This window comes from Fusarium falciforme, chromosome 12, assembly GCF_026873545.1.
Source record: "Fusarium falciforme chromosome 12, complete sequence".
NCBI classification, from domain to species: Eukaryota; Fungi; Ascomycota; class Sordariomycetes; order Hypocreales; family Nectriaceae; genus Fusarium; species Fusarium falciforme.
The window spans coordinates 253,015-273,455 of record NC_070555.1 but is presented as its reverse complement, the minus strand read 5'-3'; the positions used below and the strand labels follow the sequence as shown (position 1 = coordinate 273,455).

At 49.2% G+C, this 20,441-nt stretch overlaps 7 protein-coding genes across 7 annotated transcripts; 5 read left to right on the top strand and 2 right to left on the bottom strand.

The window, feature by feature from the left end:
* Positions 1-266: 266 nt before the first annotated feature.
* NCS54_01382600 (Hypothetical protein) lies at positions 267-2,030 on the bottom strand (the record flags this gene model as incomplete). The annotated part of the gene is made up of 4 exons (XM_053158997.1): positions 267-604; positions 654-951; positions 1,004-1,795; positions 1,845-2,030. 4 exons carry the CDS (start codon positions 2,028-2,030, stop codon positions 267-269), a joined length of 1,614 nt encoding a protein of 537 aa, XP_053014972.1.
* A 702-nt stretch (positions 2,031-2,732) lies between these two features.
* On the bottom strand, positions 2,733-4,283 carry NCS54_01382500 (Hypothetical protein; the record flags this gene model as incomplete). Its single annotated transcript, XM_053158996.1, has 3 exons — positions 2,733-3,725; positions 3,781-3,982; positions 4,030-4,283. The coding sequence occupies 3 exons, from the start codon at positions 4,281-4,283 to the stop codon at positions 2,733-2,735; spliced, it is 1,449 nt and encodes a 482-aa protein (XP_053014971.1).
* A 2,733-nt stretch (positions 4,284-7,016) lies between these two features.
* NCS54_01382400 (Hypothetical protein) lies at positions 7,017-8,963 on the top strand (the record flags this gene model as incomplete). Its single annotated transcript, XM_053158995.1, has 1 exon — positions 7,017-8,963. The coding sequence occupies one exon, from the start codon at positions 7,017-7,019 to the stop codon at positions 8,961-8,963; it is 1,947 nt and encodes a 648-aa protein (XP_053014970.1).
* Positions 8,964-10,376: 1,413 nt separating this feature from the next.
* On the top strand, positions 10,377-11,178 carry NCS54_01382300 (HD domain-containing protein; the record flags this gene model as incomplete). The annotated part of the gene is made up of 2 exons (XM_053158994.1): positions 10,377-10,596; positions 10,664-11,178. The coding sequence occupies 2 exons, from the start codon at positions 10,377-10,379 to the stop codon at positions 11,176-11,178; spliced, it is 735 nt and encodes a 244-aa protein (XP_053014969.1).
* Positions 11,179-11,911: 733 nt separating this feature from the next.
* NCS54_01382200 (Hypothetical protein) lies at positions 11,912-12,996 on the top strand (the record flags this gene model as incomplete). Its single annotated transcript, XM_053158993.1, has 2 exons — positions 11,912-12,095; positions 12,152-12,996. 2 exons carry the CDS (start codon positions 11,912-11,914, stop codon positions 12,994-12,996), a joined length of 1,029 nt encoding a protein of 342 aa, XP_053014968.1.
* A 606-nt stretch (positions 12,997-13,602) lies between these two features.
* Positions 13,603-15,600, top strand: NCS54_01382100 (Fungal-trans domain-containing protein; the record flags this gene model as incomplete). The annotated part of the gene is made up of 4 exons (XM_053158992.1): positions 13,603-13,606; positions 13,676-14,448; positions 14,502-15,277; positions 15,330-15,600. 4 exons carry the CDS (start codon positions 13,603-13,605, stop codon positions 15,598-15,600), a joined length of 1,824 nt encoding a protein of 607 aa, XP_053014967.1.
* Positions 15,601-17,795: 2,195 nt separating this feature from the next.
* Positions 17,796-19,211, top strand: NCS54_01382000 (Hypothetical protein; the record flags this gene model as incomplete). The annotated part of the gene is made up of 1 exon (XM_053158991.1): positions 17,796-19,211. The coding sequence occupies one exon, from the start codon at positions 17,796-17,798 to the stop codon at positions 19,209-19,211; it is 1,416 nt and encodes a 471-aa protein (XP_053014966.1).
* Positions 19,212-20,441: the final 1,230 nt, after the last annotated feature.

Genomic DNA, 20,441 nt, shown 5'->3' with positions numbered 1-20,441 from the left:
GGCTGTGAGCTCAGGGGAAAGGCTGTAGAGGAAAGCCACTGGTGAAAGAGGTGAGAAGTGTGTTGAAGAGATCTGGAGAAGAATGGTGTAACTATGTGATCGGAGTGTGGTGGAATAGCCTGAGATACTATTGTTGGCATCAATGACGCCTGCAAGAGGAGTGACCGGGCACAATGAGTTTATACTCGATGGTGTACTGATATACCTGAGTGATAGATAATCGCGTGGAGCCCAAGGGTTTGATTTAATATACTTGAGAGAATAATCTATGCATCCCCGTCTGGCTTTCGTAGCCAGGTTTCCAACTCCTGCCCTTCTCGAGGCACAAATCGTGCCCGGAAACCTCTCGGCGTTGCTACAAAAGAACGACCTTTCAAGCCTTTGAGCGGATCAATCTCGTCATCAGTTGCCCCACTGGCCGGAAATATCTGGAACCGGGCGACAAGGTGCAAAAAGACTGTATAAAGAGCACGATGGGCGAGGAGTGACGCTACACACATTCTCCCACCGATGCCGAATGCGAATTGGTGAGCCGCGTAGTCTGAAGAGCCCGGAAGCCAGCGGTCTGGTGCAAAGACTTCTGGCTCGGTGAAAAGTTCTGGGTCTTTCATTGTTAGCTATGATTTCTTTTATAACTAGCTTCTGCATCTCACCTCTGTTACAAGCCCAACTGTTTAAGAATACAAGCGTGTTCGGTGGAATCGTGGCTGGCCCCCAGGTCGCATCTGTATAAGTCGCCTTGGGCAATGCCAGCTTCAGGACGACGAAATATCGAGCAATCTCCTTTGTCAAAGCATCGATGTATTCCACCTTCGATGATGCATATGCGTTTGAAGGTAGATTCAAGACGTCCGCTTCTTTAATCGCCTGGTATGCCTTTTCCTGGATATCTGGACGGTGAGCGAGTAAGAGGATTGCCCATGCTATGGTTGGCTGATTTGAATCAGCGCCCTTCGAGTTATTAGTCAATATCAAGTTTTTTTCTTCGGAAGGGTGAACCCACTGCCATCATACTCAGGCTCACACTGATCAGCTCTTCACGAGTCAATGTTGCAGACTCTGGTTCCCTGAGTACGGCACCCTGGATACAAGGTTTATCCTCACCCCGTTCAACTTCATCCTTCAGCTTGTTGAGTAAGACGTCATTGTACTCAAGTCGTCTTCGCCCAATGTCGGCTGCGTGAGATTTTGGCGCGCTGGTCAGGCTCAGGAACGACGCAATGGGCTCCCAGTACCTTAGCAGTGGGATGTAGTTGGCATAGTTCTTGGCGGTGTCCCGAAACTTTGAGATTTCGGATTCGACGTAGAGGATTTCTGCAAGCAAGGGGTCATCATGCAGGGACTTGACATTCGAGACTCGAGTTCCGTAGTTCAACGTTAAACTTAAGTTAAGGGAGAATCGCGTGACAGCTTGGCGAAAGTCGATCTCGACAGATCCGTCCTTGGACTCATTGTACAAGTCTCTGAGAAACTCTCGAGACTCGAGGTTGAGAATAGGCGCATAGCTTTCCACGCGGGGACGATTCAAGCCGGCTGCCGCTAGCTTTCTTCGCCGCTTGCAGGACTCATCCCATGGGCTGGTTCCAATGCTAGTGACGGCCTTGCTGACCTTTCCATGGAACACATGAAAAGTCGGTCGAGAATTCATGGCGTTTCTTTGCCCGATAAAGAGTTTCTTCGCGGCGTCCACTGAGTTGACGACAACGCCTGTTGTGTTGCCCAGCTGGATCTGAAAGACTGGGCCATACTTCTGGGCCCATCTCCGGTAGGTCTCGGCGGGGATCTCATCACGATGCTTTCTTCTTTAGCTGGTGGATGGTATGAGACTGTATCAGAGATCGTACCTGAAAAAGATTCCCTACCATAGGCCAGCCTCGAGGGCCGGGCAGGTGCTTGATACGGCTGGAGTGGCGAGTAAATTCGTTATGTACGAGATAAGCCAGCAATGCAATGACTGGAACAGCAATTGCGTATTCCAAAAGGGCCAGGAGGTTTAGCTCCTTTGGCAGAAAGTACTCAATGAGTTTCATCTTGACGATGGTGCAAACAGACACCAGCTTCACCTACACCGTGATGAGTTTAGTGTTTTAAAGAAACAGAGCAAGTTTACCGAGAGTGAGATATCATCGGTTACAACTTGCAGAGTATCCATTCGAATTACGCCATCTCCATGTCCTGTATCGAGACGCGACCTCGGAATGGGCCGTGTGCCAGAACAGAGGCTAGGGCATCAGGGATTAGCCTCCTCTTGGAACAATGGCATTTGTCATCGATGCATGGCCAAGATTTGTTCGACAAAGTCTTTGGAATCAACTGCGGGGGTTATCTCTGCCAAGGCCATAGACCACTCAGGCACGGAGCACATCATAATAGACCATCTTGATGGCATCGTTCTTTTCTCGTCATACTCCGCTACCGTCTGTCTCGAACAAATCATAGGGGCCCCTTCCTGAGTGTTGATTGTGAAAAGGCAGCAGTATTTATTGCCAGGTTATCTCCGTGGCTAGGCTTGCTCCAGTCCAGACGCAGCTGTCTCGAGTTCTGGCGTCAAGCACGCAATCTGCACAGGAATGTCGGACCATGCCCGACACAACGGCGTCATTTCCTGTGCCGATGGGGCATCTTATTGTCATTGGAAAAGACTCGCTGTTATTCTGACATTGGGCAGAAGTTGACGATAAGATGGTAGTGGCAATCAAGATTCATTGAGCCCTGGAAAATATTGATCTTAATTAGACTTGCTTCACCGCAGGGTTATGCTTCCCCTCGCTATCAACATTGAACATGTAAGGCTTTTCAGCTGCACCGTTGATAAGAGCTTCCTCTCGACTTCTCCGAAGCATCCAGGGCGAGTTCTTCATCCCCTTGTGCCAGTTTCGTCCTTCATATTCGGCCTCGATGGGTTTCTCTCCACCAGCCTGAAGCTCCTTGGCCCGCTGCTCGATTCTTTCCCAAACGCGTAGAATATTCTCTCCGGCCAGCAGTCGAATCTGTTGGTCTGTAGCTCCCCTCTCCATCAAGAGTTGAATTAAACCAGGAAACTTGGAAACGTCTTCGAGGCCGATTGGGACAAAGGGGGTGCCTGAAAAGTCGCTTCCTATGCCCACGCATTCCCAGCCGCAAACCTCGGCAATGTGAAGAATGTGATCAACCACGTCGTGAATCGTGGCCTGGTCTGGGTTCTTCATGTTGAGGAACCTGTTCACAAAAACAGCCATAACTATCCCTCCGTTCTGCTTGACGAGCCGTAGCACATCATCGGGGGCATGGCGAAGGTGAGGTTCAACAGCGTAAGCTCCAGAGTGCGAGAAGATGACCGGAGCTCTTGTGACGCCCAAGACATCTCGCATAGTCTGGTGTGAGACGTGTGATAGATCTACCATCATACCAAGGCGGTTCATCTCTTTAACGGCGTCGTACCCAAGCTTAAAAAGACCTTGGTCGGCACCTCCAGCCGCCACTGTCGAAGCAGACGTTCCGAAGGCGTTATCGCAGTTGTGGGTGAGGGTGATGTACCGGGCACCAAGGTTGAACATTTGGCGAATGGCTCCAATGCTTCCACCAACTTGGTGGCCTCCTTCGATGCCGATCATACTGGAGATGCGACCTGACTTGAAAGCTTCTCGAGCACAAGCAGGAGTGTCGCAGTATTGGAGATGCTCAGGGTGTTCATTGACAAATCGTCTGGTCACGTCGATCTGCTCTAGAGTGTCCCTCACAACCCACTAGAGGGAAACTGTCAGCAATCTTCACCTCACAAGTTCATGGGGGGATACGCACAGACGGATCTTCAAAGTGCTGTTGCTGAGTATCACAGTCCACATATACGCTCCAGAATTGCCCTCCAACCATGCCTTGCCGCATTCTCTGGATATCAGTATGACCCAGAAGCTTCTTGCTAAGATCCACGCGACCATCGTAGATGCGGTTGTGCAACTCAATTCTTAGTTGCCAAGGGAGGTCATTGTGACCGTCGATTAGCCTGGGCGATTGTTAGCGAGAACCAGATGACGCGAAGTATTGTCGTACGGTGTGGTCTTCAAGACACGCTTTGTGCGCTCAACATAGTCTGTGGGATTGATAGGGCCCTCTCGAGGCCAGAAGAATGAAAAGGGGCCAAGGAATAGAGCGATTCCTGCTGCTAGGAATGGATACCTCAGCCAAGATCGAGTATTCTCGCTCTGGTGGTTTGCCCGAACTGTCAGCGATCGCTCGTTTTCAGCACTCGTATTGGCATCTCCTTCCACCGTGTGTTGCAAATTGGGGGTTTGCGCGTCCGCCATGGCTGAATGTTGAATGTCCCGCTGCACGGCAAAAAAGCGAAAGCAACGGTGAATGTAGGTAGAGATAACAGCCAGGGACCTCTACAATGTCCGTCATGACCCGACCGCTCACGGCCTAAGCGAGGCATTAGTTATTCCCGCATCTAAGTTAGGATTGATTAGCGGTCGGGGCCAGGCCGACATTATTGCCAAGAATAGTCGCACGCATCCTACATTGCGTGCTCGAAGTTGCCAAGGATCAACAAGCGAGGCTCGTCCCCGCACTACGCTGCATGTTGTTCTCACCCAATCATTGTAGTATTATCAAGATCCAATCCTTCGAGCGGGGTTCATGCTTGGGTGTGAACTTGTGTGCTTCCAGGGAAGGATGACGTTTTGATGAAGTGGAAGGTCTCGCGTGAAATTCTCGCATTCAGAGGCCAAGAAGAACTCGCGCTATGCCCAGCCAGTGAGCGTGAGTCCATCCAAAGGCATTTAAGGAATTTGGTCGAAGCAGGGTTCAGGAAGACAGGAACGGAAAGGTCGAAATGGCAACTTGGGCAAAACCTAACTCAGAGATCTCTGATGTATCTCGAGAACAGATAGGATTCTTACTTTGTAGTATTCACATAGCCTAAAGATTTTGTGAGCTTTTCTGACCCAAAACTGCCCGCTCTGTCTTCTTCCGCGATCAGGCGGAGCTGAATAGTGAAAATATTAGATAACTATGCTTTTGACCATGACAGAACGGCAGAAATTCAGACCTTCGAGTTCATTGGCCGAGGGTGATTCTAATTTTGCCACGTGCCTACTTGGCACAGGTTACCAATCGTTGGATTGATGTTTATTTTGAGCGTAGAATTACTTCCCTCACCAATGCCGACCGTTCAGAAAATGCCATCATCACGTCACTGGCTTCACTTGTGGAAGTGAAACTAGTACTATACAGGACCAGGACGCAGTGTCTTTGTCAGTACTACCAACCCACGATAAATATCTTTTAACAGCCAGCCATGTAACCCGATGAATTCCAGAACCAAATGAAGTCTTGCCCCTTGTGCCTAAACAATACCGAAGACATGTCTGATCGAAAGGTATGTCCACAACATCACCTATCACTTCCAGCTAGATCAGAGCTAACAAGCCTCACTTCAAAGCCTGTCGTCGTCCACTATTCGGACGCTGTTGTATATCTCAGCTCGCATGATAAGATCGAGAAGTATTTCCAACATAATACCCGCTGCGGTGAGGGTGTTAACCTTTCCTCGGCAGAATCATCCAGGATGACACCGGAGCCGATGTTCGTGATATTCCATCCACTCACTCGATCCCACCCATGCTGATGCCGCCGTGAGTACTCAAAATAAACATAAAGATTCCCAGCTCAATGGTCAACTAAATTCGCATCTCCCAGGCCCCTTACCGTAGATGCAATCAATCAGCTCAGAAACGTAGAAGGGATGGATATACGCGAAGTGAATGAAGAATAATCCGCAGAGGTTTCACGTTTACTGTACTTTTATGAGGGTTACTATAACTCTCCTTGTTCCAACAAATTTCCATTCCAATATTGCCAATGTCTCGAGGAATCACTCCTTGCTACGTTCATCCCAACGACTTGACTTTTTCTCAAACTCCACCAAGGTTTGTAGGGGTTGTCGACGATGACGGTGGTGGAGGTCATCGATGACGTTTCTGCGGCAAGTCTATGACGACAACACAATTCAGGCGTAACAAGTCAAAGGAGGAATTTCTGTACTGTACACGAATGAGAAGAAAGATATGGCAAATTGAAAGACAGCTGCGGCGTACCCATCAATTCTCTGGTACCGCCAAGGCAATCTTTATTCGGCATACATACTGTACAGTCTGATGGCTGGCTGTGCAATACCATTCAATCATCACTTATACCAGAGAAACACCAGGTCTTCTTCCTTTATCGGATCAAATAATGGCACCTTTCGTGATAACAATTAGACACACCCAATCCAACCGAATTGCCCTTGCCTGCCAGTTACCATGTGATTTGTCTCCCCAAGTTCTATTGGGTTGCTCGGAAATCTCTCTCGCTGATTGGCTCTTGAACTCCGAAGAGTCAGAATTTGTGGAGATGTCAGCACCGACCGAGGTGATACTGGACTACAATCAAGGGCATCAAGGACCCTGATTGGATTGCTCGGAAACACAGAATCTTGATTGGGTGGACTGTGCATCTTGAAATTTACGGCGAGAAGTAGTGAGGTGATGGCCAAAGACGTATTTATCATGTCTATGATCAAGGTGTAGAGTTTTCGTACGCTGAAAGATCTTCTTGGGAAGGAAATGGGGACCTGAACCGGTCGCGTAGCTCTTCAACAATGGCCACAGCTCGACAAACGCATCACGAATATCAACAGCAACTTTCTCCTTGGATCTCATTAACGAAATATTGGACTCGGCCATCATTGTAAATAAACCGCCTATCTGATGAAACCTCGTGCTTATGCCACACTATCCGAATTTATAGTCTTACAGGGGTATAGCCTGCCAGCTCCTTGTTGATCCCTTTCGGTATGATTCACACGGCGATTGTAGACCCTGTCCCTTTCTTCGTAGAGAGAATGTTCACTCAGTACAAGACCCCATTGACTCCAAGCTGTCCATAAAAGTGAAAGGGTTCCTTGGCAGATGGTGGCATATGCTCCGCTAGCATGTCCTCAGGGGACATCTCTTCCGACACCAACCTCTATCCCGTCGCACTTCTTGCTTTCCAACATGTCTAGCAACAACACTCTCTACATGACCCGTGAAGAGTCTCACCGAGTGCAAAACACCGTCCGGGATCGCCTCAAGAAACTCGAACAACTGACTAACCAGCCATGGGAAACTATGGATTCCCATGCTTTAATCCAGCAAGCGACTTCGGCGTCCCTGATGCAGGACCTCTCATCAGCGGCGTTTGGTCTAGGAGCACCGAAGAGCAAAGAGACCATGCTGGCATATGATGTCGGCCGCCCATATCCACCCTGCACCGCCAAACTGCAAGATTTAGAGCACATGAAAATTTCCCAGTTGAAGATGGAATCACATCATCGTGGCTTTGTCCTTGCTTTACGGCGCGTATCTCCAGTTGTCGAGTTGGAGGCTTCATCCTGGGCCGTTGTTCAGGGAGAGTCTCCTGACGAGGTGGAAAGGCTCGAAGTCTTCTTGCACAAGTCAAAAAATGGGCGAAACGTCCTCGACATGTGCTCCGAGCTGCTGGTGAAGGAGCCCTACTATACATTGAACCACCAAGGGGAGCGAACTATCCGAGTCGATCATCCTTCCGATCTCGTTGTCACTTTGCTCAGTGAGAACCCAGAATCGTGGCGGCAGAGACGTCACACTGCTGCAGATCAAATCAAGCCTCCAGAACAGTGCAAGGAGATGGGCAATGCAGCCCTGAAGAAGAAGGACTTTGCGCGAGCACATGCATATTATACCGAAGGGCTGTACCAGAGTGTCAACGCAACAGATACCCTGGCCAAAGACCTCTATCGAAACCGATCGCATGTCAACCTTCTCCTGCAACGATTCGACGAGGCCAGAGCCGATGCTATATCCTCTCTTACCGATGGAGCAGACAAGGCTCTTGATGCAAAGGCTTGTTACAGAGCTGGCCTTGCAGCATATTCTCTCGGCGATTTTGACTGTGCCAAATATTTCTTTGAGCAGCAAGAGAAACTCCAGCCTGATAATCATGCCAAGCTCAACGTGCGGAGGATCAAAGCGCGACTCCAGGAGCAATCTACGGGAATCTACGAGATGGCCAAGGTTGTCAGAAGCCTTTCCAAGAATCAAGGCAGACCAGACGTTGCCAGTTTTTATGGTGATACTGAGGTCAAAGCCAGTCCTGGAGCTGGCAGAGGGCTGTTTGCAACTCGTGACATTGAACTCAACGAGATCATCATGTGCGAGAAGGCCTTTTGCGTCGCCTGGAGTTACGAGCCTGAGGCCTTTTCTTCCTTGACGTGTGACACTCGAGACGACGCTGAGATCAGGGTGTTTCCTTCTGGTTTACACAAGGTAGTTGTGGACAAACTCCTCAACAATCCGTCCCAGATCGAGAGAGTCCTGGACCTCTTTGGGGACTACTCGGGCCTTGGCAAGAAGTTGATTGAAGTCGACGGCGAGGCTGTGGTTGACACCTTTCAGATCCACGACATCATTCAGCGAAACGCCTTTGGCCCTGGTCAACAAACCGAGGACGAAGACATCAGCAATGCCAGCACGGGCCTTTGGATAAGGGCATCGTACATGAACCATTCTTGCATCCCCAACGCCAAAAAGGACTACATTGGCGACTTGATGATTGTGCGTGCTACACGCCGGATTGTCGCGGGCGAGGAAATATTGCAGAGCTACGATGAAGCTACCGACTACGATGTGAGAGTAGCGTCTTTTCAAAGAACTTGGGGTTTTAGGTGCAAGTGTGGGTTGTGTTTGGCAGAAGAAGCTGATGGGCTAGCTGTACGGGAGATGAGAAAAGATCTCGAGGACAAGGCAAACCGTTTCACCCAACGGGAAAAGGCGGCAGGAGCAAACAGAATGCTCATCAACAAGGCAAAGCGTCTCCAACAGGGCATTTATGAGACATATGATAGAAAGAGATACAAAGATCTGCCCCGCCCAGGCCTAATTCAGATCGAGAGGTGGCTCGAGGAGGCTGGTACCACGTGGTGAGCTCAATAGCGGTGTATTGGTGAGAGCCTGTACAAAGAGACAAGCATCAGCCATGAGTTTCTTCAATAAAGCTGTCTTGACTATCAATGCGCTTCTGGTGATGCGATCATTTTGGAGCCAGTCTTTGGGATCCCACTGCCGCCTCCGAGTTAGTCAGTGCTGGCCTTTAGTCTATGATGTAAAACGGGCGAGAAGGCAAACGCTTCCCTCAACGCCTCCTTTGGCTGAAGAAAACGACAGAGAAACATTTCTCGACTGTATTCGTACTTCTATCAGTCTGTGTATGAATCAGCACAGTCGTGGAAGCCTTGAAAAAACTCTTGTTTCGCACTCATCACAAAGGCCCTATGTTTTGCCCCTTTAAAATAGTCCGATATTTACTTGTTAGAGGTTTCAGTATGTCTGGCTATCAGAACATGACTAACAATACTGCCTCTAGCTTCTCCATCTTGATGAAATTTCCGTTACAGATGCCAAAATCTCAGATCTTATGGCGATGCCTAGGAAGAAGACAGTCAGCATCCAAATGCGCAAAACCAACATGCGATTTTATAAGTTAAAAAGGGATATCAAGATCTACTTCTCTAGGCTCGTTGTGGTTGAGAGCTGGCGTCGGAAAGCTGGTAATGGATGGCGACCAGGAAAGCGGCTCAGTTCTCAGGGCCAAAGAAATGAGAGTGGCGACCGCAGACATACTTCCAAGCGGATCGATTATCTTCAGAATTACTTCAGTATTCTGTTTGTATCCCGACGCTGGTATTGGGGGTTCACAAGGTACATGATCTGTGCCGAGATTAGGCCCAGCTTTGTGACGTATCAAACCACTGCCGACCTGCCCTTGGATACACACAATATGCAATGGGGTCAATCATGTACTATGAGGCTTTCATCGCATGGCGCCGTGATGCCTGTACGTACTATCTTCTGGTATCCCCGAATGACCTGTCCAACGATGGCGCTGGCGTTGGTAGTGTAACTAGTTGCATTACAACTTGGATATCGCTGTCGAAGCCGCAGCGGTTTGATATGTCAGTTGCGACAATATCGTGGCGTAATCTCCAGCCAAATCTATCTATAACACGATACCTACGAAGAGTTGACATTGATATATGATGGCTCTAGGACCTTGATCCGACCCCAATGTCAACAACTCTAAAAACGACGGCCTGAGGTTGATAGTCGCCCACATTTACCCCTCAAACGACGGCCTCAGGTTGAGACTCATAAGCACAAAAGTTCCATGAATTATTAATGGCTGCGGCTCCGTTCAAAGAAAATCTTTGATTGCTAATCGTCGTCGAGGTATAAATTGTGCTTTCATCTCCCCGTAGAAAACAGCCCAACTCAATAGCTCAAGTTTACTATCGTATACGTCATCAATACACTGTTTTTCAAGATCCCATCGCTTTCGAAATGAACTCTTCAGGCATCGCCCAGAACGGATGGACAGCCGTCCCTATTGACGCCGGCAGGATCTTCCACACTGGGCCCTACCTCAATACGCCCAATTACATCAATCTCGAGACCATCAAGTTCCCCTCGCAGGACCCCATCGTCCTCAAGACTCAGGAACATGTCGAGACACACCTTCTAAAGCAGACTTATAATCACTCAATGAGGGTCTACTGTTGGTGTAAGCCATGTCCATACAGTATAAGGGTCCTTTCTTGGCTAATTTGACTTCCCTCCGATGCCCAAAGCGACCGTTATTCTCCGACAACAGTTCCCCGAACACGCAGCCACACTTTCACCCTCGACTCTTGCATTGGCTTGTCTGTTGCACGACATTGGCACAACCGAACACAACATGAATTCTACCCGTCTCTCGTTCGAGTTTCAAGGTGGCTTTCAAGCTCTCAACCTTCTGGGGGAGTACGGTTCGACCAAGGACCAGGCCGAGGCCGTCTGCGAAACCATCATTCGTCATCAGGACCTTGGTACAGAAGGCAACATTACTTTCCTGGGGCAGTTGATTCAGCTGTCCACTATCTACGACAACGTGGGCGATCATCCCTCGGTCAAGGACTTTGATCAGATCATCCACGAGAAAACCCGGGAGGAGGTCAACAAGGCGTTTCCCCGTGATGGCTGGCTGGGGTGCTTCGCCGAGACTATTCGCAAAGAAGAGACTATGAAGCCCTGGTGTCATACAACACATATCCCAGACTTTGCTGAAAAGGTTGAAGGGAACAAGCTTATGAGGCAATATGAGTAGAGCAACAGGGGTGGATCACGCCTTCAAGGCCCACGCCCAATCCAGCGACATGCATTCAGCCTCTTTATCAGGCTAAACAGCTATGTCGAGTGCCATGTTTAATACACTACTCATACATATTTCCACGATTTGTGAGGACGAGCTATTCGCGCAGTAAAGCAGTCAAGACACTATGGCCAATAATGCATGCCTAACCATGAACGTGACAGCGTGGAAGCAATAAGTAAATATACCTCCCAAAGCCCACTGAGCTTTTTAATATTGAGCCTTCCCCGCTTTCTCCCCGCTGACATTCCTCCGAATACCTGCCTGTGTTCCATCGCGTCGCATCAATGGCCACACAATGTGCTCTCTCATCACTCGGGGGCCGAATATGAGCAGATTTTAATTGGGCCTTGCTGCAGTCGCAGCTGCACCGGTGAACATGGATACTCGAGGCTTCATACCAGTTATATCCATAGCCTCCGTTATGTAAGCGGATTCAGGTTCTCCGATGTGCTGTGTCACGTTGTATCCGCCCTCAGTGGGTGGGACATTTACTGGGTCTGTGAACGAATGAGTTTGAGAGCAGCTCCCAAGAGTAAGAATAAAAGGCTTCTCCTCCCCGGCTTATTAGTGTAATACAGCAGTTCCAGCAGCTTTTCTCTTTCCCTTGTGTCACGTACTGCTGATAAGCTTCCCACATTGTTCCTTCTCGCAGCAGGTTTTCCCGAATATACCAGCACTTCCGACCATGGCGAGCCTCTCCAAGCTCCCTCCGGTCACCTGGACCCGCATAGCTTCCAGTATGCGACTCTACCGATCATCTCAGGCCGTTTCAGTGGTTGGGGAGAAGATGTACATCTTCGGCGGGGAGCTTGTGCCTCGGCAGCCCGTGGACAACAAAATCGACGTTGTCAAGGTCGGAGGGGAGCCAGGTAAGCCAAAGACCGAGGACCTATCATTCATGAGCTAATCGTTGAATCTGTAAAAGAATACGGTGTCCAGACACTCCCTCCCAAGCAGGATAGTCCTCCACCTCGAGTTGGCAGTCCCAGCACAGCCATCAATGGGGACATCTACCTGTTCTCAGGGCGTGGGGGCTTGGAGATGAAGCCTATCGAGGAAACTGGTGGTCTCTGGCGCTATGAAGTATCTAAATCTCAGTGGACTTTGGTGCATCCCTCCGATGCTTCAGCTCGATTCCCAGCTGGGAGGAGCTACCATTGCATCACCTCCGATGGTGTCAGAAAGGTCTATGTTCACTCAGGTTGCCCCCAAGACGGAAGACTCCGTGACCTGTGGGTTTTTGACATCATCGACAGCACCTGGACAGAGCTGTCTCAGGCCCCTGGTCCAGCGCGAGGCGGATCTTCAATCACATTCTCTGACGGGAAGCTCTACCGCATGAATGGCTTTGATGGCAAGAGGGAACAAGGTGGCTCCCTCGACGTGTTCAATATCGAGACGTCTACTTGGAAAACCATTTTCTACAAAGCAGATGGCATCAGCGGCCCAGAACCCCGAAGTGTCTCGACTCTGTTGCCCGTTACAGTCCAGGGCAAGCCCTACTTGGTCACAGCGTTTGGCGAAGGAAACCCTAGCCCCCTTGGGCACGCTGGTGCGGGCAACATGTTTTCTAATGGATGGGCCTATGAGATTGAGCAGAACCTCTGGCATAAGCTAGATTCAAGAACTGAAGGTCCCGCTCCGAGGGGGTGGTTTGATGCTGACGTGGCCAAGAATGGGGCTGGAAAGGAAATCGTTATCGTTCATGGAGGTCTCGGAGAGGATAACCAGAGACTTGGGGATGTCTGGTCGCTGCATTTTTCGGAGTAACATGGGGATTTGGTCTTGTTCTGTCAAAATTGTCAAGTAATTGTTGTTTCCTGAGCACAAGAAAAAAAAAGAACAGCCCCTTTCGGTCCGGCTTCTGTCGTCACATGCGGACAACCAAGAGACCCTGCAACTCGTCTCCGTCAAAAGCAACAACCAACTGCTTTTAACCCCGGACTGTCCTTATGTAAGCGGACTCCGGGCCTCCGAGGCCTTTGCACTTGACCTGGTCTGGCCAGACCAAGTTGCTGTGCTCCACTGGTGTGCCGCATGTTAAAACCGCCACGGAGTCCGATGCTCCGATGGATCTTTTCCACAACTTCCGTGGTAACAATTGGACCCCTCGAGCTTTTCTCACTATCAAAGTTAGCGTATAAGCCTATTCAGTTGCTTTTGTTCTTGTCATTAATGCGTCCCAAACGAGCCTGCGATGTTTGCTACAAGAGAAAGGTACACTTGGAATCCCCGCAAAGGCGCAAGCCAAATATTTGCCAACACTGACTATCAAGATCCAATGCGTGATAGAAAACGCTGATGAGCCTTGCGAATGGTGCAGTCATCATGGCCTTTCTTGTACTTTTGATAGAGAGACACAGAAAAAGCACAACAATGTGTAAGCTATTTGACTTACGATGCCTTCATTGGTTACTGACATTTGTCATGACATTCAGACAAGCCATAGCCGGCGATGTACAAGAACTTCTTCGACGCGTTTTAGATCTTGAGAAGGCTCTATTTCAAATCCAATCTGAAGGGCAGTCGTCGGATCAGACCTCTCCTTGTTCCATGCCATCGACGACACCTGGGGCAATACAAGATGCCTCAACCCAAGGAATACCATCCAGCCTTGGTGGGCAAACTAGCCAAACTCTCCCATCTTCTGTTAACTCTCCTTCGGAGACACCTACAACTTTCAAGCCCCAGACCAGGGACATTGCTGATGTTGCACAATACCTGGGACAGAATTGGTATCACAAGGGCATACCCATTCTATCCGAGAGGGGCCGGGATTGGATTCGATTGAAAACTGGACAAGACGCTCAATTTGAGCGGTTTCATATGTTTGGTTCAAAACGCGGCTTTCCTGCTCTCCCATTAACCAATCTCTCATACCACGAGCTTCACAAGCTGCCCGACCGGCATTATGCTGAGAGCTGCCTCGATGCCTTCTTCGGATCATCATTTAGCCTCTTCTACCCCGTCCTTGATCGAGCCTTTGTTCAAGAGACGCTGGAGGCGGCCTATCAAGATCACATCGACTCATCCTTCACGCGCTCTCAAGTATCAGCCAAGGCCTGCATCCTGGCGGCCCTTTGCATGATAACGCGGACGGTGAGGCCCAAGGATGCTTCAAAACCACTCCAAGGTGGCTTGTACGTGGACCAAGCAAAGTCCCTTTTGGCTCTTGTCTCTTGGGAGGCATGCATTGAGGGTCTTCAGGCAACCCTCATGTTGGTAAGCATTCCCAAGGTCGACCAAGTCTCTGGCAGATGGCTTATCGTTTACAGCAAATTTGTAAAATATCAGTCGGAGAGTGGGAAGACGCTTCCACACTCCACTCAATTGCTTGTCACATGGTCTGCAACCTCGGTGGGCATTTGAATCAGCGGACGACATGCGCTTCTTCGAGCGTAGCTTCCGAAAAAAAGCTCCGGCATATCAGAACACTCTTTTGGATGTCGTATATCTTCGACAAGGACATATCACTTCGGTCCGGGCAGCCTCCTTTGCTCACCGAAGACTACTGTGACTTGGCTGCCCCTGAAGGATACGCCAGCCGATATGATTGTCAAGCTCCCTCAGATCAAGACACCAGCACCTTTGGGCGACTAGTGCCTTACCTCCCAGGAGACCTTGGTTTAAGTCACGTCAAGGAGAAAGCATGCCGCCTGCTTTACTCGCCCAAATCATTCACCATGGATGATACTCAGATTCTCCTTCACATCCGCCATCTCGATATTGACCTTGAAAGTTGGCGATCGTCCATTCCGGTCAAATATCGGCCCAAGCTCTCTGTCACACCTGGAGGACCGTTATTCGATTCAGAGATGAACTCTTTGCAACGCATCAGATGTTTGCATTTACAGCTTGAATACCACTATGTGGTAACGGCCATTCATACAGCCGTCAGGCGATGCGGTGCTGCTTATGCTGAAGCCCCAAATCTTCCTGATGATCTTCATAGTGTCTTCCACTCCAGCAGTGATCTATCTTTGGAAGCCAGTCGTTCGACATTAACACTGCTTGAGGAACATATAAACCTCCTAGAAGAAGAGGCGTTCTGGTACGTCTGACCCTTGATCGTTCTCTCCCGGACACGCTAACGTCAACTACAGGCGCGTCGCTTTCTATCCTCCTGTTGCGGCCATGTCTTTGTTCATGAACATCCTAATCCACCCCATTGATCCTCGCGGACAGGTAGATCTGGGTATCTTGGCATCGGCCATCTCAATATTCCAGACTACCTCTGTGCAAAGTCTGACCACGGATGACATTGAGTATTTACAGGAGATGAATAACTTCGTGGCGGAGCTTGTGCGACTCGGTAATCTTGCCATATGGAAGGCAAAAAAGGAAGAGAATAGGGAATCAAGGGATAGAGAGTGAGGATAGTAAGAAATATGCCATTAAAACATGTGAGGTTGAAGTGTAAGCGGCATCATGTAAAATTGACTGGAGATTCATAAAGGACTTGATAGATAATGTCGACTAATATATGAGACGGATACTGAAATAGAGGACTAGGTCTGTCTGACATCAATAAAACAGCTCAACTCGTGTTCACCAAGTGTAGTAGTTTGATCTTCAAGCGCAGCGCTTCATTCACCCTTTCAATAAAATTCTGACAGTCATGGTAGGGCTCACGGCTAACCAAGATCAGAGAATCCTTCAACGCGACTTTAGGCCAGATTCTTTGCGGTACCTGTAGTTTCGTGGCATAGTCCATGGCTTTGTCTCTCCGCTCCTGCTCCCTTTACCGTCGCTCACACTCCTCAGTACTTAGCAAATCCTCCAAAGTCAGTCTCGAAAGGAGAATATCATCCACCGGGTCCCCTGGCTCCTGAATCTCGCTCGATAAGATTAAGTGCTTGTGGATAAAGGAGGCAGCCAGCTGCTTCTCAGCGTGGCAGGCATTAAACTGCCTTGGTATCCCGCCGTCGAACCGGCTAGGCTCCAACAGGAATCCGATGTATTCACAGATTTTCAGTACCTTCTGCGTCCCGTCAAACCCTGCAACGTCGATGGTGTCGCTTTGTCCGTGTGACTAGCCGCTCATTGCTGCAATTTCTGGTAGCCCATCACTGCGAATCAATCGAGCGATTGCCTTTTGGTTCCTTGGGAGACTATATTGAGTTGTGAGAGATATTAAAGTGTTGAACCCAGTGGTTTGATGGAATGTGAATCCGTCCAGGCAAGGAATAGCAGGTTTCTTTCTGTCCTCAATAAGAAGGAACATGACGTATTTGCGATCCATGTTTCTTGCGGGGCCAACTTCTGTATTGACAAGATGCTTTCTACGCCGCTCATTCACTGGCCATGGCTTTGCATAATCAGCCGCCCGTCGGAGGAAGTTGCCCTCAACTGATTGCAGGGACTTATGAGCACCGTGCTTCAAGAGAGCGTCGACATTCTCCCAACGGCCCCATAATGCTGCCTTCATTAGAGGTGTGCGGCCGTCCATGTCGACAGCATTTACATCAACATCCTTAGAGAGCAGGAGCTTGACCATATCCGGGAAGTCCTCAGTAGCAGCCAGATGCAAGGCAGTGACACCATCCGTCTCGAGACTGTCCAGTTCTGGGATGTCTTCGTCGCTCTCCCCATCAGAGTCGCGGAGAATAATAACCCCAGTTGATTGCACTTCATGAAGAAAAAGATCGGCATCAGGCGAAGCCTCGAGGAATTGTTGAACGGCCGGCACGTTTCCCTGAACCATGTCGCTCAGTACGCCTTCAACTTCCTCTATCCATATCCTCTTCAAGGATATTGGGCCCCTAAATCTTGCTCTCAATTTATCAGCTTCTCCGTCGGGAATGCCTCGGTCAGATAATGGAGCACCCCCTGACACAAATCGAAAGTTTTCTTTATCAATCTCGTAGCACGCCTCTTCTGAGCTCGATCCGATCGGAAACTCGATGCTGTAGCTCATATCACAGTATTTCCCGGGGCGAAACGGGCCACAATGAGCAACGCGCCGTTGCTGTGTGTAGTCGCCATTGAAGCCGTGGCGATGTAGGTGTTCACACCATGGACACAAGACATGTATTTGTTCATGGTCCCATCACTGGACAGAGGCCATTCTTAGTCGAGCTTCCAGTCTCTTAGTGTTGTTGCTTGTGTGAGCATTTATTTTCCCGTGTCTGTGGTGCTTGATGGTTATGGGATGAGAGTAAAAGGGCGACTGTTTGGGTACAAGAAGAAGCGGGGTATGAGAACAGCATGATTCTTATTTGAATGCATGTATCATGTGGTTGTTGTCTATTGGTCGTTGTTGTCATCAACCGGCTCTGTGGCTCAAGTATAAGGCTGGACTGGGTACGTAATGATCAGACAAGAGAGGCCTCGATGGTCACTGAGCAACCGAGATCAGCTGACAACAAGGAATAGGGGCATGCATCTCAGCCCACTATTCTATGTGTTTCCAGACTTGATCCTGTCCTGACTTCTCCGTTCTACAAGATGATGGACATCATTGGTCACCGACACGCAGGCTTTTCTTGTTCGTAGCATCACGTGTCCCTTGTTACCAACCCGTCCTTCCAGTCTGGCACAACCTCACACCACTCCACCGCCCTGCCACCATGTCTTCTCCTGGTTGGATGCAAAAGCATCGTCATCTCATCGGAGATCGCATCCTCTCTCAAATTTGCCTCCCATCCGCCCACGATGCCGGCACATATCACCTCAGATTCGGCACATTTGGAGGTGGTGAGAACGTCGTCCTAACACAGACAAAGTCTATGTTAGACCAGCTCCATCTCGGCGTCAGGCATCTGGATATCCGAGCAACATATGCTTTCTTGTCAGATTCTTTCCAGAGACCCCCCAGCGGCACCCAAACTGGTTGGTACTGTGGCCATTACACGCCTGAGGGTCAAAAGTTTGGAGTTGGCTGGCAGGGCGGCAGCGGTGCTTCTATCGATGAACTTGTTGAGCAAGTCAACGAGTACACGCGCTGTCATGCGGAGCTCGTCATTATCAAAATCTCACACGTCGTTGTCCTCCGACACTCAAAGCTCTGGGCTACCGAGGATTCCTTGACACCGGACCATGTAACCAGTTTGTTGGCGTCGCTGGGCCAACTGAACCACTTGTTCACAGTCAGAAATGCTTCAGGGGGTAAGGAAAAGGCCCTACACGACTACACACTCAATGAATTCGTCGGAAATGGTCAAGCTGCTGTGGTTGTCGTGATTGAGGACCTCGACAAGATTTCTGCCGATGTGGCTTTTGAACATGGATTCTGGCCCAGGACTTCCATCTCTTTCAATCAAGAGTCTGTCACACATACTCAGGGTGCAAAGGAGGCAATCTTTTCGCTTTTACTGCCAAGAAACAACAACTTCACCGTGCTCAAGCTTGCCAAGGCGGTGCAACAGAAGCGCTTCCCGTGGCTACTACAAGATCTGGCCAACTATGAACTCACCAAGTCCCTGATAGAGATGGACAAGATCGAGAACGCTGATCTTCTCACTTTTTGTCTCGCTTCTACCATATATCGACTCTATCGGGACAACAGACAAGAGAAACAGCCCGTCATTGTTTATGGAGGCACTTTTGTCACAGATCCAGCTCTTCAAGCTAGAGTGCAAGTCGCTATCAACCAAGGGGAGAGTCTTGCAGTGGAGAACCAAAACTTTGTTGATACCTGGCATGGTATGCCCAAGTCCTGTGCTGTCTTGTACTCCCAGAACGACATAATCAAAGGTCGCTGGGCAAGGGATTTATCAGTTCTTCACTTCGAGCACGACATCCTTCACCTCAAACATGGTGGAAAGGAGATTCTTACCCAACGCCAGTACCTCGACTTGCTGAAAGCCAGTGTCGAGATGCCCAGGGTCAAGATTTCGAATCAAACCGTCGTTGGAGGAGACGAGAATGATCCTCAGAAAGAAGTCCGCAAGACTTGTGTTATCCGCTATCGGCTTCCCAATGACAGGGAGATTCACGAGGAGAGTGTTCTTGAGGGTAATTATTTGGTGTGGCGAAGGTGTTGAAGTTGAAGACCCATCACGTCGTCGCGGGCTTAACAACCGATAAAGAACTACCATTCTATGATAGGCCACAAATAATGAGGTAAAGTTGGTTTGCGGATGTTAATTTAATTATAGTGTAATATGACATATCCCATAGATGCTACTTAAACCCTTTCTTACCTTCTAGAACTTGTTCTCTTCGTTTTAGCAACCCATCACTGCTAATCCTAAGCATTATCGTCAAACGAGCAGTCAGGGTTTCCCTCCATTTAGAATTCTCCCAGAGCATTCCAGAAGCTTCCATGACACGGCGACGCATAACTGAGTTAGAGATCAAAGTTCGTCTAACTAAGCTTTCTAGTCCGGAATGAAACATTTCAAGTAGCTACTCTCACTTAACAGCCCTAGTCCTATCCTCATATGCCCTATGTGGATCCTCCCGAAGCCCCGGCAAAATGGGTCCACGTCCACAGAACTCCAGTTTGCGCACTGCGGCCCCATCAATTCGAGCCACGCCCGGTTAGCTCAATCGGTAGAGCGTGAGACTCTTAGAAATGCCAATTAATGGTATCGAGTACGCGATCTCAAGGTTGCGGGTTCGACCCCCGCATCGGGCTGTTCCTATATTTCGATTGCGAGCGTTTGCGAGGCTTTCTCTTTTTCATGTTGGGAGGTCTTGTCAGGGTGCTCACGTGACCTGGCGCTGTCATTGAAGACCACCTTGTTGGCTTTATCACCGCATAATTTTTTTCTATTTTGACGTAATGAGGCTCACCATCAAAATCTTTCCCCAGAGCAGGTTGCGGAAGGTTGAGAATAAAGGGCCGAGCCGGTCTACAGATCCCCTTAAGTATGAAAACACCCGAGGTTGAGGGTCTCCGAACTCAAACCGAACGCAACTGACTCTCTCATGAGTCACTCCGCCTCTAACTATACCCTCAGTAAGCCAGATACGGAAATTCCTTTGTCTCTCCTATCATCTGGAGTGCAGATCTTGAACCGAAACGTTACATTAGAGCTTTGATGGGATGCAAGGGAAAACCATCGAGTGCAGATTCACCCAGCGCACCGTAGTTTGCTTGCTCAAAACAACACACAACAAATAGTACTATCAAGCTAAAAAAGTTGTACCCGAGCATGTCACTTCTACTATAGAACAAACTTACATGTGATGCCCTCAGCCTTAACGTATAACCCCAACCGAATTAACCTCACAACGTGATGACACCATGAGTGCTGCCTATCAGGGCC